The 18,925-nt window shown below is 40.4% G+C and overlaps 1 protein-coding gene across 2 annotated transcripts in view; it reads left to right on the top strand.

The window, feature by feature from the left end:
• Positions 1 to 18,925, top strand: part of pcdh15a (protocadherin-related 15a) — a 409,861-nt gene that overhangs the window by 240,712 nt on the left and 150,224 nt on the right. For both annotated transcript variants that reach the window (XM_089117218.1, XM_089117217.1), the window contains 4 exons: positions 2,780 to 2,929; positions 11,665 to 11,858; positions 11,949 to 12,081; positions 18,226 to 18,305. In XM_089117218.1, coding sequence (XP_088973344.1) covers positions 2,780 to 2,929; positions 11,665 to 11,858; positions 11,949 to 12,081; positions 18,226 to 18,305 — 557 coding nt within the window. The remainder of the gene's footprint in view (positions 1 to 2,779; positions 2,930 to 11,664; positions 11,859 to 11,948; positions 12,082 to 18,225; positions 18,306 to 18,925) is intronic.

Genomic DNA, 18,925 nt, shown 5'->3' with positions numbered 1-18,925 from the left:
GAAAGGGAAGGGGTAAGGGGTAGAATTGGAATTGGCCCATAATATGGAAATATGGAGAGCAAATGGACACTGGTTCAGAGGAGAAGTGAAATTCAAGTTAGACATCCTTTTAGTCGCCTGAGCTAAGAAACAGCATCTTTTGAGGAATAGGTTTCATCTGGGGAATTCTAATACATGTTTTGTTTTTTTTTGTTTTTTTTCAGTGCATGTTTTTAACCTTGTTTTTTATTTTATTTTTTAATACTTTCATGTCTATTCAAAATCAATTAGGCCATGCATACAGAGGGGGATCTGAGTAAAAATGCTCTCTAAATGACAGAGGGCTGCAATTTTTTGAGTCAAACGCTGAAGTGTTTCTCACCATCCGAGCTTTTTGTTGGAAGTTATTGCAAGGGAAATGTGAAGTTTTTGATCACTCTGAGATCAGATGACATTGTCTTTCATGCTGTCATGCACTTTAACTTTATTCTGTCTCTTCGATTTCTCTTTATTCTCGTACAATAATATCCCTTTTGATTGTGCTTGATTGAATATGTGGCAGCGCTGGGAAGAAGCACTAATGTGAAGTACTCTCACATCATTTTCAAAGGCATTCTAGAACAGATGGACATCCGAAGAGCATATTGTAGAGCTGAACCTACCTGGGTTATTATAGTTAACTAAAAAAAAAAAGTTACTTTGAATTAAAAACGTTGAAACAATTTTTGGATTAAATCTAAAAACCACTTGAACCTCTTGAAATATTTTGTTGAGTTGCGTACTAACAGAATTACAAATATTTCCAATAGTGTTTAATCCAGAGAAATATGCAATTTTACCAAGTGTAACGGCCAGTGCAATTGCTTCGCCAGTCAATGATGTCATATCCATCATGAAAACACCATTGCAAAATGTCCCAGGCGTTAGTAAAACTTTAATACATTCTCTCATCCATGAACATGATTTCTGCCCGAGTTCCATTTGATTTCCATCGGCTGTGGAGGTGAAGAAGACAACTCCCAAGATTCCACGCTCATTCACAGCGTGAGAAATGTATTTTTAACACTGTTCCTGAACATTATAACCCCAGCGTTTGTAGGTGTGTTGCACATTTTACAGAGAACAGCTTCTAGAACCTAAGAGGATACAATTCAGGCTATGCGCACAAAAGCAAGAAGGAAGGAGGGGATTCATCTAAACAGGAAATAAATGTCATGTTCAGGGAGAGACTAGGGAGAGAAGAGCTGTAATATGTAAAATATGTGAAAAATAATGCGTTTTTGAACAATCAAGCATGGAAAGATATTCTAGCACAACCCAAAAATCAAGACTTTGTAAAAGGGCATAAAATGACCCCTTTAAAGTTAAACCCATCCAGTGGTCAATAACAGCGAGTGTCTAATAACATCACACTTGAGCAGTCAACCTGCCTAGGGTTATTGCAAGTCCACCTGTATATGGCCAAAACTGGCCAAACTTCTCTGGAGAACTTGCTGACCTGGAGCTGTTCTCCAACATAGTGTTTACGTATGCAAAGCTCTCCTCTCCTGCTCAAACTGAGGAACCGCTGGGCTTTGATCCACATTTACTGCCACGAATCTCTGGGGGAAAAGCTCATGGAAATGCAAGCCGAGGAACAACGGAATAACCTACGGCTGCTAGCTCAGCACTTTGAGTGCCTTTGAAAGGAGCGCAATGGGAGACTCTGGACAAATGTTTGCTGTGGCAGTTTTAGCCGATAATAACATTTGTAAGCTGTCCCATAATACTGGGAATTTGTTGTATGAAGTGCTCACATGCTGTGCCACATGCCAGATACAGATTAAATCAAACCAGCAGGTTCATATAAAATCAATACACAGCAAAAAAATAAAAATAAATAAATAAAAGATTCAAAATACATAAATCATTTTCTTGGTTTCCTGAAAAATTACAAAAGATAATTTGTTGTATGAAGTGCTCACATGCGGTTCCATACGTCGGATACAGATTACAACACATCGGCAGGTCTATATAAAAGCAACACAACAACAACGTTTTCCTGGTCTTAAAGGGATACTCCACTTTTTTTTGGAAATACTGTAGGCTCATTTTACCACTCTCCCAGAGTTTTCAAATCCATTCAGCCGATTATCTGATATTTAGAAGAATATAAGTAACCGGACTATTTCTGGTCTCATTGACTTCCATAGTAGGACAAAATATATACTATGGAAGTCAATGAGACCAGAAAGTGTCTGGTTACTGATATTCTTCTAAATATACAAAAAAAATCGGCTGAATACTTTCAAAAACAGTAAAACCCAACTGTTTACCTCTGGGGGAGTGGTAAAATGAGCCTATTTCGAAAAAAAAGTAGAGTATCCCTTAATATATATATAATATATATACCATAATATATCATAAATTATGTTATATATGTATAATTTGCTAAAAGTTGTGTCAAATTCTATATTATTGTATAATGACTATGTATTAAAATTATACACAGTATATATGTGGTCACGATTTAGATTAGTTATCACTATTAACTACAACCTTCACCTCAATAATCTCCTAATTACTGTTTATTAATAATTTGTAAGGCTTAAAGTAGTTGTTAAATTTCGGTATTGGGTAGGATTAGGAATACAGAATATAGTCATAGGCGTTAATATGTGCTCTATAATTACTAATAAACTGCCAATATCCTAGTTAAATGCATGCAACTACTTAATAGTGAGAATTGGACTGGAAACTGAAGTGTTACCATATTTATTTATTATTGATATCAAAACTATTTGATTGTTTTTGTTCAAAGCTCGTGGCATCTGATGGTGTTCAACAGAGCAGACCTGTGACAGTGGACATCCTGGTCATCGATGCGAATGACAACACGCCCACCTTCAGTCAGGTGTCCTACAATGTGGAGATCTTCACTAATATGCTACCTGGAGAGACCGTCCTGCAGGTGAGGACACAGGACATCAGTAAAACTGAGAAGCCATGAGAACTTATGAGGAGCCATTTATGAATCACTTATTCATAGCGTGGTGTTTGTTGAGAACTTGTAATGTGATTTGGAGTGTGAAATGAACTCGGCACAATGTTTGTTTCATTAATAACTGAGGATCCTGGTCAAATTACTGAATGTGATTCAACGGCCTGGAAAGTCAACGTCTTTTTTTCCCCTCGATAAAATGAGTACAAAATACATTGAAAAATGAAGCACAGTCATTCAGCTAAATGAACGTGAAGCAGAGCAAGCAATAAAGCAATCTTTTAAAGAGGAAATGGATTATATAAACTGCAGCTAATGAACTGGAGTGACAAACTGCAGTGAGTCATAATAAAATCTTCAACATCACACTGTGATCTGTTCACATCTTTAACCTCACGGAAGCACATTCAAATGAAAAAAAAAAAATCATTTTCCGCAGTCTCTTGTGGATTATTTGTTACCCTACTAACTTAACCACATGTTTTAGTTATGTGACAGTGCTCTCAACAGTGTAGCCTTTCTAACACATTCTCATGCTTTGGTGTCATATAGGTGACGCCATATGACATTTCACCGGAACACTAAGCACATAGCACCCTTTGGCGCCAATATATTATAACACGCACTGTTATGGGTAGGTTTAGGTCTGAGGTAGGGTTTGCGTCTCATATTGACGCTAAAGGATGTCAGTCACCTGTATGATGCTTTGGGTTCTGCGTGGTATATTGACGCTAAAGGGTGCCATGTACGTAGTACTTCGACGAAATGTCATATTTCGTAAATGTCAAAGGATGACAACGGGCTCGCCTTTCCAGTTGTCTCAGCCTCAGATTTCACGCGCATGGACCATTGGTTGAACGTCTGATGCATAAGTTGCACAGAATAGGAAACACTTTAGAAGATTTGTCATCTAATTGGTTGAATTCTCCAGGATTTCCTGGAGACTTGTGTGTCATGTTCTTTAATGCATTAATTTTTCCCCAATCATTATTACATATACGAGTCTTTAGCGACCCAGATCTATATCTAACATGGATGGATTTTACCTGTCGCGATAATATAAAACTCTCCGGATATTAGAGTAACAATTACAGAACAATAAAGTAAAGCATATTTTGTTATCTTCTGGAGCTCGGAAGGGTTCACTTTGAGCAGATGTTTTATACCATCATCACTGACCTCGTCAAAACTGATTTCCCAGTACATTTAGCATCCCGCTCATATTCGTGATCTCAAACGTATTCTCAAAATGTTTTAACATCTTATTTTGATAGCTGACAGCTTCTTCACCAGATCAACCATCAAGTGACGATGACACTAATATCTGATTGTGTTCGGTACTTGCTCTGCAGTAAATCACTCAGCCACTTTGAATTTGCTGATGATACTTCCTATTCTTTTGTTTTCTGTCTGCGGTATCTATGGGTGAAACGTCACTTCATCATTGTGGAATAAATGGAATTATTCAGTCATCAAATAGTCAGTTATTAGGGGTGGAACAGTACATGTATTCGTATTGAACCGAAACGGTACGGGCGTCACGGTTCGGTGCACGAATTTACACGGAGAACACACGGTATAAAAATAAATAAAACTCGGGTGCATATTAATTAATGTAATGCGGAACTACTGTTAGATACGCGGGTTCTTTAGGGACACAAAATCTGTACCATTGGCTAGCTCTGAACGTGCAGCGCAGTCTCATCCCAAGACATCATATAACTGACGTTATATTATATTATAGTTATATTACGTCATATCTTTTGACCATACGTCAACATCCGCCTTTTTAGGGTACCCTTAGATGACGTGCTGCGTTATCGGATCCTAACCCTACCCCAGACCTAAACCTACCCTGTTACCTAACTGACGTTAAAAGTAAAGCGTCAGTTGTATGAAGGCCCGGGATGAGACTGTGTTAGAACGCGCGTTCACCTCAAACGTTGGCTTTATACGCGCGTCCTCGCTTTGCGTCGAACTAGACGCGAATTTGGAGCTGGAGCTCTATTCACGTTTGGTGTGAACAGGCTGCAATGTCAAGATTGCAGTGTATATGTGTGTGTGTGTGTGTGTGTGTGTGTGTGCGTTTGAGAGAGAGAGAGAGAAAGAGGCGCGATAGAACAGTGGAAACATAAAAACTGTTCTTATATTTGTGTACACTCGCAATAAAACATAACATTGTGTTTTTGTCACCCTGTAAACTCTTGACAAACTGTAACCTACAACTTTCACCCAACCAAAATCACACATACACACTGTTTTAAAAGCAAAACATATTTATCCAACTCAATACAGTCTGTGGGTCCCATCTTTCTTTTGGACATTCGTCATATTCCTCGGAGCACTAATCTTACACTAGAAAATCTAATGTGTTTTTAATGGTAGAATTATTTTATACAGAAATCAATGATCTATTATTCAGATGAGAATAATGTTAAATTGTTAATTAATAATGCTAATAAAAAATAAGGAAAACAAACATATTGATCTGAATATATCAAAATAACTTGATTAAATGAATACAATTACCAAACATATCGCAAGGTCTTTTTGTCTTTTTATTCATTCAATTAATAAACTAATTGGTAACACTTTACAATAAGGTTCGTTAGTTAACATTAGTTAACTACATTAGTTAATATGAACTAATAATGAATAGCACATATACAGCATTTGTTAATCTTTGTTAATGTTATTTTCAACATTTACTAATACTTGATTAAAATCTTGTTAACATTAGTTAATGCACCGTGAACTAACATGAATAAACAATGAACAGCTGTATTTTCATGAACTAACATTAACAAAGATGAACAAATGCAGTAACAAATGTATTGCTCATGGTTAGTGCATGTTAGTAAATACATTAACTAATGTTAACTAATGAACCTTATTGTAAAGTGTTACCAACTAATTATATAAAAACTATTGTCAGTGCACTACAAATAAACTGGTTATATGCCTTTATTAATAAAACTTATTTAAAAAATACAATGCATTCTGTATTTTTGTTGTACTTTTCCCTCCATTGTACCAAAATCGTACCGAACCGTGAAGTTTGAACCGAGGTACAAACCGACATGTGACTTCTGTGTACCGTTCCACCCCTATCAGTTATTGTTGTGTAGAAAAAAATACTTGAGGTGTGTAACAGCACCTCAAGTCACTACTGACTATTTTTTACAAAATTGAAAGGGAAAACAGACATTCTTTTATAAATTTGTTCTCGAATTAACTGAGGAAAATGAAGAATGAATGAGGAGGAGGGTGGTGAATGATGTCCTGGGTCACTAAAGACCTGGGGAATGTGTTTCTAGCTAAATATATATATATTTTAGCTTCAGCCAAGCTTTTTTTAAAGTAGCTTTTCTATAATTAAATCCCCTTAAATTTTTAAGTTTCAGAGTAACTTCCCAAGCACTGATTTGTTCTGATGACCTGTCCGCCTGTCCCTTTTTTTTTTTACCACAGTTTGTGAGAGGCGAATGCATCAGTACATCAGTGCATTGAAGTTCAGTTCAACTGTTTAGTATGAGCACACTATGCTATGCTGATTAATCCTGTTGTATCTACAATATTCAAGTTGTGTATTTGGTTGTAAAACACAGATGACACTCCAGTAAATAACCAAACTGTGTGTATAGATCAGGATTAAACTCTCAAAAGACAAATGACAACTGCATTCATCAGCATAGTGAAAGTGGCTTGTGTAGACATAGTGGGCTGACAAAAAGTGGTACAAACTGATATAAAGTGAATGTAATGTTTGCATCTTTGTCCCTCAGGCTATGGCATATTCACTTTCTCTCTCAGTAACGATTCTCTCCGCTTTATTTTTGCACTCTGCTCATGTTCCGCCTGTGTTTGTCTCATTCCGTCACGGCTGGGTCACAATTCAAAGGGAAATCAGAGACACAAAAAGGCTTCGTTTCTCTTTAAATAACAAGCTGCCTGGATCCTCCTGAAATGAGGTCACAGGTCACAGCTAGGTCACCCGGGCCACTTGGATGTGTTTTATAAGCCATATTTGCTGCCCTGGATTGTGTGTGTGTGTTATCTTTTTTCCTTACCTCAGCACTCCAAGCAGCTAAAGGCACGTTGGTACGGATCAGTGCATCTGGAGAGTTTTCTCAATAATGAGAGCCTTGAATGGAGGTGGCGCTTTCTTATTAGCAGGGCGTTGAATTAATTATTAAGATTAATTACCTATTTATTGCCCTGGTGCTTTTAAAGATGATAACGTTCAGAATTATATGTTTACATCTAAATGCGTGTCTTTGAAACTAATCAAACGTGTTTTGCCTTTGATCTGGACCTTTGTGTTTGAGAATGTATCCTGAATAATCATGCTTTTAAACCTTATTAATACTGAAAGTCTAATCTGCATTTTAATAAGGATGGATGGATGGATTTCGTGTTATGGTTGATTTGAAGTAATGAGTGTAGAGTTTAAAGAAAGAAAAAGATCAGCAAGTAGAACTAATGCTGCGTTCCAGTCAGGTTTTGAGCACTCAAATCACGACTTCAAACCACGACTCATGACTTTGTAGCGTCCCAGGCCAGTCACGCCAAACTACATGAGCGCAAGGAATTGTGGTAGCTAGATATAAACAAACCATTGTTGTTTTTTTATGTTTTTGTTTTGCGGGCTATGTGACGTCTGAGCTCGTAACTGGGAGTACATTGATCTAGTTCAAGTTCATGGGTGGGAAGTCATGGGTTTGACTGCAGTTCCAGGGTATAATGTTGGAAAAACACGGGTTACAGTTTGCCTGGAATGTGGCATAACACCTCATCCGTTAATATAATGAGAATACGCCATGGTATCAACCAAGAAAAAAGTACCAGGCTTTTGGCCTTGCACTGTTGTACTACCATGGCTTTTTGACCTTAAGCCTAGAGATGGACGTGCGTTTGCTGTGGCAGCTCCAAAAAGCTGGAATGATCTGCCTTTGCACATCAAATTGACTGAGTCTCTTTCTGTTTTTAAATCCCATTTTAAAACTAATTTATTCTCTTTGGCTTTTTAATTAAGTTTGAGGATTGACTTTCTGTTTTGTATTACTGTTGTATTTTTTTAATTATTTCTTTTGTTGTGCCTCTGTTGTATTTTATTGTTTATTTATAGACAGTGTTCAGCACTGTGGTCAACAGTGTTGTTTTTAAGGGGCTTCATGAATAAGGTGGATTGGATTGGATTGGATTAAACCTTGGCAATACCATGGCATTCAATAAAGTACACTCAGACACAATTCATGATCTGAATTAATGAAACACATTGAATTAAAATAATCATATGCCTGAAATTGTTTCAAATAAATAAATGAATAAATGGATATGAATTTTCAAACCTTGATACTGTCACAGTCTTCGTCTGCACCGTCCTGTCTTGTCATCAGCACTACACTTCCCAGGATCCTCTTGTCTCCACTCCTGAACTCACCCCCTCATCAGCCACCTGTTCCTCGTCTTGTTCATCAGTATCACCTGTCTTCACATCGTTATGTTTGATTCCTCCCTGTATTTAGTTCCCTCTGTTGCATTCAGTGATTGTCGGTCAATGTTTAATGTTGCTTGGTGAATCCTGTCTTCCTGCCAGTATTTATTTAATAAATCTATGTTCTTCGTGATTTTGGACTCAGCCTGTCCTTCTGCCTGAACCCGCACCGTGACAGATTGACCGACCCCAAAAGGAAAAAAAAAGATGGACATTCCTGCAGTGGCTCTTCTTTGCCTGGATCAGGAGGACCGTTCCCTGGAATCCCATACACGGGACTTTCTGGAGTTGGCGTGCCTGACTCACTATTCTGACCACTCGCTGAGTGAGTTTTACATCGCCAGCCTCAGCGAGCGGTCCCGGGCACGCCTCCCAGGGAACGGTCCCGATGATTTCGCCGCCTGTGTGGAGTGGGTGCTGGTGTGCTGTGGGTCTCCATTCACCGTGGAGAAAGTCACCAGCACCACTCCCAAGCTCGAGCTCTCCACTCTGCTGGTTCCGTCCAGCTCTCCAGAGACTGTATGTTCTTCACTGCTGGTTCCGTCCAGCCCTCCAGAGTCTGTATGCTCTTCACTGCTGGTTCCGTCCAGCTCTCCAGAGACTGTATGCTCTTCACTGCTGGTTCCGTCCAGCTCTCCAGAGACTGTATGCTCTTCACTGCTGGTTCCGTCCAGCCCTCCAGAGTCTGTATGCTCTTCACTGCTGGTTCCGTCCAGCCCTCCAGAGTCTGTATGCTCTTCACTGCTGGTTCCGTCCAGCCCTCCAGAGACTGTATGCTCTTCACTGCTGGTTCCGTCCAGCCCTCCAGAGACTGTATGCTCTTCGCTGCTGGTTCCGTCCAGCCCTCCAGAGACTGTATGCTCTTCGCTGCTGGTTCCGTCCAGCCCTCCAGAGACTGTATGCTCTTCGCTGCTGGTTCCGTCCAGCTCTCCAGAGACTGTATGCTCTTCACTGCTGGTTCCGTCCAGCTCTCCAGAGACTGTATGCTCTTCACTGCTGGTTCCGTCCAGCTCTCCAGAGACCGTCCAGCCAGCGCCAGAGACCGTCCAGCCTGCCCCAGTGACCGTCCAGCCAGCGCCAGAGACCGTCCAGCCAGCGCCAGAGACCGTCCAGCCAGCGCCAGAGACCGTCCAGCCAGCGCCAGAGACCGTCCAGCCAGCGCCAGGGACCGTCCAGCCAGCGCCAGGGACCGTCCAGCCAGCGCCAGGGACCGTCCAGCCAGCGCCAGGGACCGTCCAGCCAGCGCCAGGGACCGTCCAGCCAGCGCCAGAGACCGTCCAGCCAGCGCCAGAGACCGTCCAGACCGTCCGGCCAGAGACCGTCCAGACCGTCCGGCCAGAGACCGTCCAACCAGAGACCGGGATCCCACCCAGCCTCCCTCTCCCGCCTCCTCTCATCCGTCCTCCCTCTGCTCTCCTGCCCTTCAGCTCCCCGAAACCAGCCTGGTCCGTGTATCCCCGGTCTTCGCCTCACACCTCCTCCTCTGAGACACTTCCTCGGCCCCCGGTCCCATCGGCTCCCCCGTGGCTGCTACCTCCCTCAGCTCCTCCATGGTCCCACAGTCCACCAGCTCGGCCAGGCTCCCTCGTCCCTCCGAATTCCCTGCACTCCCTCGTCATCCTCCCCTCACCTATGGACTTCCTTACTTTGGCTCCGCCCCGTTTTGTCACCCCTTCGGTTCAGTTGGACTCCTCACTCCCTCCAGTCACCCGTCAGCCCTCACGCCCTCTGACCTCACCGTGTCCCTCTGTACCCCTGTCGTCACTTCTGTCCCCAGAGCCTACGGTGTCACCATGGTCCCTCGGTTCCTCCTCAGCTCCCATTGTCGTCTGTCCCTCAGCTGCACCCTGGTCTCCTCTCCCATCCGCTCCGCCCCTGTCAGTCGGCCCCCTGGTGTTGTTAGCCCCACTACCATCGGCTCCACCAGGGGTCCTCCCTCCAGCTGCTCCGCCCTGGTCTCACCCTCTATCTGCTCCGCCCTGGTCTCGCCCTCCATCGGCTCCGCCCTGGTCTCGCCCTCAGCCTGCTCCGCCCTGGTCTCGCCCTCAGCCTGCTTTGCCCTGGGGACGCCCTCAGCCTGCTCCACCCTGGGGACGCCCTCAGCCTGCTCCACCCTGGCCACGCCCTCAGCCTGCTCCGCCCTGGCCACGCCCTCAGCCTGCTCCGCCCTGGCCACGCCCTCAGCCTGCTCCGCCCTGGCCACGCCCTCAGCCTGCTCCGCCCTGGCCACGCCCCGCCCAGCCCCCAGTTCGTCCCCCCTCCTTCCTCTGTTATGCGGCGTGAGGTCACGCCTCCCGGGAGGGGGGAGTTCTGTCACAGTCTTCGTCTGCACCGTCCTGTCTTGTCATCAGCACTACACTTCCCAGGATCCTCTTGTCTCCACTCCTGAACTCACCCCCTCATCAGCCACCTGTTCCTCGTCTTGTTCATCAGTATCACCTGTCTTCACATCGTTATGTTCGATTCCTCCCTGTATTTAGTTCCCTCTGTTGCATTCAGTGATTGTCGGTCAATGTTTAATGTTGCTTGGTGAATCCCGTCTTCCTGCCAGTATTTATTTAATAAATCTATGTTCTTTGTGATTTTGGACTCAGCCTGTCCTTCTGCCTGAACCCGCACCGTGACAGATACATTGATATTAAGAAGAAAAAAAATGTGTGTGTGTGTGTGTGTGAAAAAGAGGAATATGAATGCCATTGAAAGGTATATGGTAATAGATTATAATTTTTTTTACATTTTTTTTTATTTTATCAATTTACTTGTACAAACCTATGGAAGCTTGTTTCCGTCACTAAATAAAAAAAATAAAATAAAAATGTAATATTTAAAAAAAATATTATAATAAAATATTGTAATTTCAAAAAAAAAAAATGTAATACCAATATTCAATATTTCACAAAAGGTAATATTTATATTTCACAATTCTGCCTCAAACTCGCAATTGTGTCAGAATTGCGAGAAAAAAAGCCACAACCTTTTTTCAAACAAACTTCCATACAAACTATTATAAGCTCTATTTACTAAATCTTTTTATTGAATATTTAAACACAGAGAATTGATGCAAAAGTATTAAAACCCTCAAAAATATTAAAATCTGAGTACATTAGCATGTTTGAAATAATAACACCAGACTGAGTGTGACAAACAATGAAGAACAGTGGAAATTAAAATACCTTGGCTTAAAATTCTGATGCCTGTGTTTTGTCAGCCGACGGCTCAGGATGCGGACGCTGGTTTAAACGGTCTCATCACATACACCATCCTGGCTGGAGATCAGGGGCATTTCATCATCAGCAACCGCACTGGACGGATCACGTTAGCACCAGGGGTCACCCTGACTGTCGGCCGTTCATACGCACTGACCGTTAGAGCGTCAGACAATGCTCCGGACTCAGAGAGGAGGTCAGATATGATCTTTGTTTGATCTTTCATTGTTTGCTTGTGTCTTTGGTTTTTTAATTTCTTTGTTACTCTTCCTTTATGTGCATGCAGGAGCTCCATAACTACAGTCTACATAGAGGTTCTCCCGCCCAACAATCAGAGTCCCCCACGATTTCCCCTACAGACCTACAACCTAGAGATCAGTGAGGCCATGAGAATAGGAGCCATACTGGTAAACCTACAGGTACATACACAGACTTTACTTGGAATGAAAAAAAAAAAAAAAATGTCTGTACTGTTTACTGCATACTGCACAGTAGCCTATCCACTAAAAACTGCCCATTTTTTAAATATGTCTTGCATAATGTGTAAATATTATATGATTCTAGAACTGGAAATATCATGGATATTAATAACATTCACCGGTCAATGACGTCATATCCGCCATACCCTCGATTTTCACTTCTATAGAAACCATGGAAACACCAAAAAACGCTTTCATATATTTTGTGTGTTTTTAGTCAGGTGAGAAACTGTTTGGATAAGTTTATCGACAGAAAAATGATCACTGTTATATAGCTCAACATGGTTAGTCTTATTGTTTAAATCTCTTGTTTTATTCAAAGCCTTTGAAAGGAGCGCAGTGGGAGACAAATGTTTGCTGTGACAGTTTTAGCCGATAATAACATTTGTAAGCTGTCCCATAATACTGAGAATTTGTTGTATGAAGTGCTCACATGCTGTGCCATTCGCCAGATACAGATTAAATGAAATCAATTCAGCAGGTCCATATAGTAGCTATACACAGCTAAAAAATAAAAAATAAATAATATATATATATATATATATATATATATATATACACATTAGGGCTGTTAGTTAAATGCGTTATTAAGGGCAAAAAAAATAAAAAAAAAATAACGCCAAACCCATTTTAATGGCATTAATAATGATTTAATTATTTAATGGCCCAATTTAATGGCATTTTTTTTATCGCGTGATTAGCGGTCTTTTTGGCCTAGCAAACTGTAGATTTTTCTTTCACGTCCTTTTTCAACAGGACGTGGCATGTGCGTGCTGCGCTATGAAACCCGCTCGTTTCAATGGCTTGCGCCGTGCGAGGACATTTTGTTGCTTCGTCGACCAAAGCGCAAGCGGATCTACCTAGAACGTAAACAAACAACAGCCATACCGCACACACTTGATTGGGCTTGCGAGCCGGCCAAATAGTAGGTTAACGTTACGTTTTGAGTGGATGACGAGCGTGAGACGCCGAAATGGATGCCAATAAGGCATCCACTTCCGGTGGCGATCCACCGGAAGTGGATGGGATCCACTTCCGGTGGCGCTGCACGGCTGGCGACACGGACTCATGCTGTTGCTGGCATTTCTTAAGTTTTGAGAGGATTAGACGCTTGATTTTTAATATTCAAGTTCAGTTAATTTCTAAAGTAAGTCGTCGTCATGGCGACATGTATAAGGCTTTTTATCGGTTTGTTTATCGCGCATCTGGTTTCAGTCTGTTACTCGCACACGGCGACGTGCAGGTGTAGCAACGATCAAACACTAACATACACGAGAGAGGATCTGCTCCTATACCGTTCATTTGAGTACAATCTGCCTGTGGACCTTCCGGATTGTCTGAAAGTTAGGAGAGCGGAAAGCACACGCCGGCGGAAAAGAGGTCAAAGAGGTGGTGTCAGGCAGCGTTTTCGACGACTTGGTTGCAGACCGCCGTTACCTGCAATAATCCTGAGCAACGTTAGATCATTACAACAAAAGATAGAAGAACTACGCATCAAAGCTAAAGCATGCTTTGAGTTCCGGGACGCAGGTCTTCTGGTGCTCACGGAAACTTGGCTTCGCCCTGAGATGCCCAGCTCGCTGATAGAGGTACAAGGTTTCTCTCATATTCGGGCGGATAGATCCGTCACCTCGGGGAAGAGCAAAGGCGGTGGCATCTGTGTGTTTGTAAATGACCGCTGGTGTAGTCATACGACAGTTTAATCCACGGTATGTAATCCGGACATTGAACTCTTATGTTTAAGTTTGAGACCCTTTTACCTACCCAGAGAGTTTGGGAACATTTTGATCTGTGTTGTGTACGTCCCTCCGTCGGGCAAAGCAGCAAATGCCGTGAGCATTATAAAAGACTGTATTCAAGTTCAACTTCAACATACACCTGGAGCTCCTGTCTTCATTCTCTGCGACTTTAATCATTGTAAAATGGAGTCTGCCCTCTCTGGGTATGAACAGTATGTTAAAGACAATACAAGACTTAATAGGATCTTAGACAAATGCTACGGGAACATAAAATAAGCATATACTTCCAGATCTTTTCCTCCTCTGTCTAACTCTGACCACAACATCGTGTACCTAATCCCAACATATAAGACTCTGTTGAAAAGACACAAACCTGTGGTTAAGAGCGTTAATGTATGGTCGAATGACACTGTTGAATCCCTGAAAGGTTGTTTTTTGTGTACTGATTGGGAAGTTTTTCATAGTGATGATATTGATGAGACCACAATGGTAACGACAGATTATATTAAATTTTGTACGGATAATGTAGTACCTAAAAAGGAGGTGATCATTTATGCAAACAATAAGCCCTACATAACTAAGGAAATTAAAAACTGTATTAATAAAAAGAAACTAGCCTTTCGCAACAAAGATCGCCTTGCGGTAAGATTAGTACAGAAGGAATTGAATGGTCTACTGAGGGAGGCCAGGAATAAACAAAAAGAACTTTTGGAGAACAAGCTAAATATGTCTAACCCTAAACAGCTATGGGACTCTATGAAATCTATAACAAATATGCAGTCTTCACAGAAATATGTATCTACTTCAGATGATCTACAGAAAGCTAATGATCTAAATAATTTTTATCTAAGATTTGAGAAGTGCAGCCAAACTCCTGCAAACAGCCTTAGCGATTTAGGGACTTCTGGTGTTTTTAAAGAAAAGTTGCTGATTGATGCTAATCAGATCAACTATTACTTTAAACACATTAGTCCTAACAAATCGGCAGGTCCGGATGGAATCTCAGCCTACATCTTAAAAAAACTTTGCTGATGAACTGACTCCAGTATGGCTCCCTATATTTCAACAATCTCTGGACACTGGTACTGTTCCTAGCCTCTGGAAAAGGGCTGTAATCGTACCCGCTCCGAAGATAGCCAGGCCCGTAGTAAATAATGATTGTAGACCGATCGCGTTAACGTCTGTGATTATGAAATGCTTTGAAAAGTGTATTGTGTCAATGTTAAAAGCAGAGGTTGCTAACAACCTAGATCCTTTACAGTTTGCCTACAGGCAGGGGAAGGGGAACTGAGGATGCTATTATTAGCATTATGCACTTAATTCTGAAGCATTTAGAGAATAACAAAGCCTATGCTCGTTTGCTTTTTATCGATTTTAGTTCGGCTTTTAACACCATTCAAACGCCCTTGTTAATTTCAAAGATGGAGCAGCTGAGTGTAAACCCAGCTATCATAAAGTGGTACTCATCTTTCTTAACAGATAGAACTCAGTGTGTTAAAGTAAACAATTGTCTTTCAGAACAAAGAAAGATTAGCACAGGTGTTCCACAAGGCTGTGTCAGTTCTCCAATTGTTTTTACTTTATTTACAAATGAATGTTCAAGTAAGCATTCAAAAAACTATATTTTTAAATATTCAGACGACACAGCCATCTTAAGTCTTCTTGATGTAGACGATAATATTGGAGATGTATACCTGCCTGAAATAAGTCATTGAAATTTGTTCAGTGGTGTGATAAAAATGATCTAATAATAAATATAAAGAAAACAGAGGAGATCATATTCGATCCAAAAGGTATTGGGGACCATCATCAAGTGGTCATACATAACCAAAACATCACCCAAACGCAGACTTACAAGTATTTGGGTGTTTATATAGACTTGGAAAACCCACACGGAATGGGTTTGCACCCGGCTACACCAGAGACTATATTTTTTACGTAGATTACGTTTTTATGGGGTGAATAAGAAAATCATGATGCTGTTCTACAAAGCTGTTTTAGTGAGTATTGTTAAGTATGGTGTTACAGTATGGTTTGGGAACCTATCTATACAGCTAAAATCCAAACTGGCACATCTGGTGCTGACAGCACTTAAAATAGTTGGACATGAGGAATCTTTGAATCTCCAACAGTTATTTGAGAATAGCACGTTAAAACAGGTGCAGAAAATCGTGGAGGACCAAACTCACTTTTTGCACTATCACTATGAATTGCTCCCCTCCGGTAGAAGATATAGAGTACCACTGTGCAAACTGAACCAGTATAAAAATTCTTTTGTTCCCATGTCTGTACGTATGTTGAATAACAGTCTATCTTATTCATTTTAAATTTTTAAAAATTAACTGTCTTTTCTCTTTTTTATACTTGTATATTGTATATTTCTATGCACATGCAGCAACCATTGTAGTCCAAAGCAAATTTCCTCTCGAGGATAATAAAGTATACTACTACTACTACTACTAAGATTCTGAATGGAAAGCCAAATGGTTCCATTGACAAGACCAAGTGGTCTGTGTGTTTTGTCTTTGTGAACTGAGCTATCATCATCACAGCACGTCCAGTCTGAAACACCACTTGATGATGGTCACACACACACACTCACACACACACACAAACAGCTGATGCGAATTCTCCGCCCCTCGTCAATATCAGGACCTCGTCAGTATTTCTTTCACTCTTTTATTGATAGACAGTGTTACACTGTGTGAGAGATAATTTGCTCCAAGTGAGAATTCTAGTGTGAATTTGCAGCCCGTTCTCATCCTTTAACGTCATATAGAACGCTATATGCAAAAACGGCGCTATACTACGCACATGGCTCCCTTTATCGTTAATATAACACGCGAACCCAAGACGTTATAAATCCTTTAGCGTAAATATGACACACACACCCTACTCCACACCTAAACTTAGCCCTCACAGCACGTGTTATATTAACGATAACGGGTGCCATGTGCGTAGTATAGCGCCGTTTTGTCACTAGCGTTCTATATGATGTTAAAGGATGAGAATGCGTTGGAATTTGAACACAGTATGGCAATGTTGTTGTCAATTAAAAACATTTGCACAAAGCAAGCCGATCCACTTTTCCACATTGATAAGAGCATTAAAATGAGAAAAAATAATGGCACAAAAAGAAATCAAGAGACATTTAGAATAGATAAAAATGTGTGATTAATTGCGATTAATCGCGAGTTAACCATGACATTAATACGATTAATCGTGATTAAATATTTGAATCGTTTGACAGCACTAATATATATATATATATATATATATACACACACACACAATTTATATATATATATATATATATATATATATATATATATATATATATATTTGTGTTCACATTGTCTATAAAAGATTTATGAAAATTGTTAACCAGTAATGAGTTTATAGATGAGTTAGATGATGGTCTTAAATGTTTAAGTCCAATCAAATTACAGTATGAGCCCCCAAAAAAGATGTTGGCAGATATGCTGGAAATGGAAGGTCAAGTTGAGCACACTGCATTGTGGGATGCATAATCCCACGCAGTATGCCCTTTTGTATACTGCACATTTTGATAAATGTAGTAGATCTTCTGGGTTTTCTATGCATGCAGAAAATGTGCATACTAGAGTTCAGTAAGCCATTCTGAACATGGCCACACTTTTTTCATATCAATACCATAATCTTTGGTTTAAAATTAAGATAATTACATTTTATTTAAGGAAATTAAAGTGCCCCGATTATGCTATTTTAAAGATTCCTAATTTGGTTTAGGAGGTCTCATACAACAGGTTAATATGCATCCAAGGTTAACAAAAAAAAAAAAAAAAAAAAAAAAGAATATTCAGTCTTTAAATTCCTCCTTTCCATGAGCCTACTGTGCTCTGATTGGTCAGATGACCCAGTCTGTTGTGATTGATCTACTGCGTACAAACATTATATGCATCCAGGTCACGGAAGTGACAGACAGCTATACACACTGCATGAAAAGGGACTATTCGAAAAATAGGGGCACTTTAAGATGATTGATTTATAATTACATTAATTTACGTTTTTTGACAAGTGCACAGACAGGTGAAGCTGTCAGACTTAGAAAATAGCATAATAACTATCAACAGGTATCCTGGAAAGTCTAGCAAAGGTCTTGGGTTATACATTTATACGTGTTTTTAAAAGTCACCAATTCTGCTTGTTCATTATGCCCTTCAAACAGACTTGGCCTTCACACTTAAGCGGGTTGTGAATAAGTGTGTTGCAATTGATTTTGTGTTTCATTGATTTTATGATTCACCTACCAGCACTTGTCTGAACAACCAGAGTAAACTGAGTGTGGTTTGCTGTATTTCCACAGGCTACAGACCGTGAGCTGGATCCGATCACCTACAAGATAGATAGCGGTGACCCGCAGCAGGTCTTCAACCTTTCACGAACGTAAGTTTTCGAAACTTATAAGTTAAATAAAACGCATTAAGTGTTTCTGTATGAACGTACACATTAGTTTCACCTTTAAAAATGTATTCACACTTAAAATATAACACAAAAAAAATCTCGTAATTACTGTTATTATGACGTGCCGTGAGCGCAGCTATATATGTTCAAACTGCTTTACTGGACCAACATAGGAAAATTGGTTCAACCAATGGCGTGATTTTAGGGGCGGGACTGTATGGTTCATTGATGGCACATTGATTGTACATCTGTACTAGTGTTAATTTTACCAGCCATTTTTAAATTTAGTTTCAGTTTTAGTCCAGTTTCAGCATCGCTTGTTAGTTTTTATCACATTTAGTCGACATCATCCCATTTTTATTTAGTCTAGTTTTAGTCGACTATAAGTCGAGCATTTTAGTCTTTATTTTAGTCCAAGAAAACATAATTTTATTCGTTTAGTTTTAGTCAACAAAAAAAAAAACTGTCAACATTTTAGTCTAGTTTTAGTCAGGACATCATTTTAACCTTTTACTTTTTTGTCAGCAGATAATATTTAACATTTCCTAAAATCATTTCACATTTCAACATTTTCTCTCATCTTTTTGATAAAAAAAACACAA

The sequence above is a fragment of the Pimephales promelas genome, chromosome 11, assembly GCF_988280905.1.
Source record: "Pimephales promelas chromosome 11, fPimPro1.hap1.1, whole genome shotgun sequence".
NCBI classification, from domain to species: domain Eukaryota; kingdom Metazoa; phylum Chordata; class Actinopteri; order Cypriniformes; family Leuciscidae; genus Pimephales; species Pimephales promelas.
This window is presented reverse-complemented; position numbering and strand designations above follow the sequence as displayed.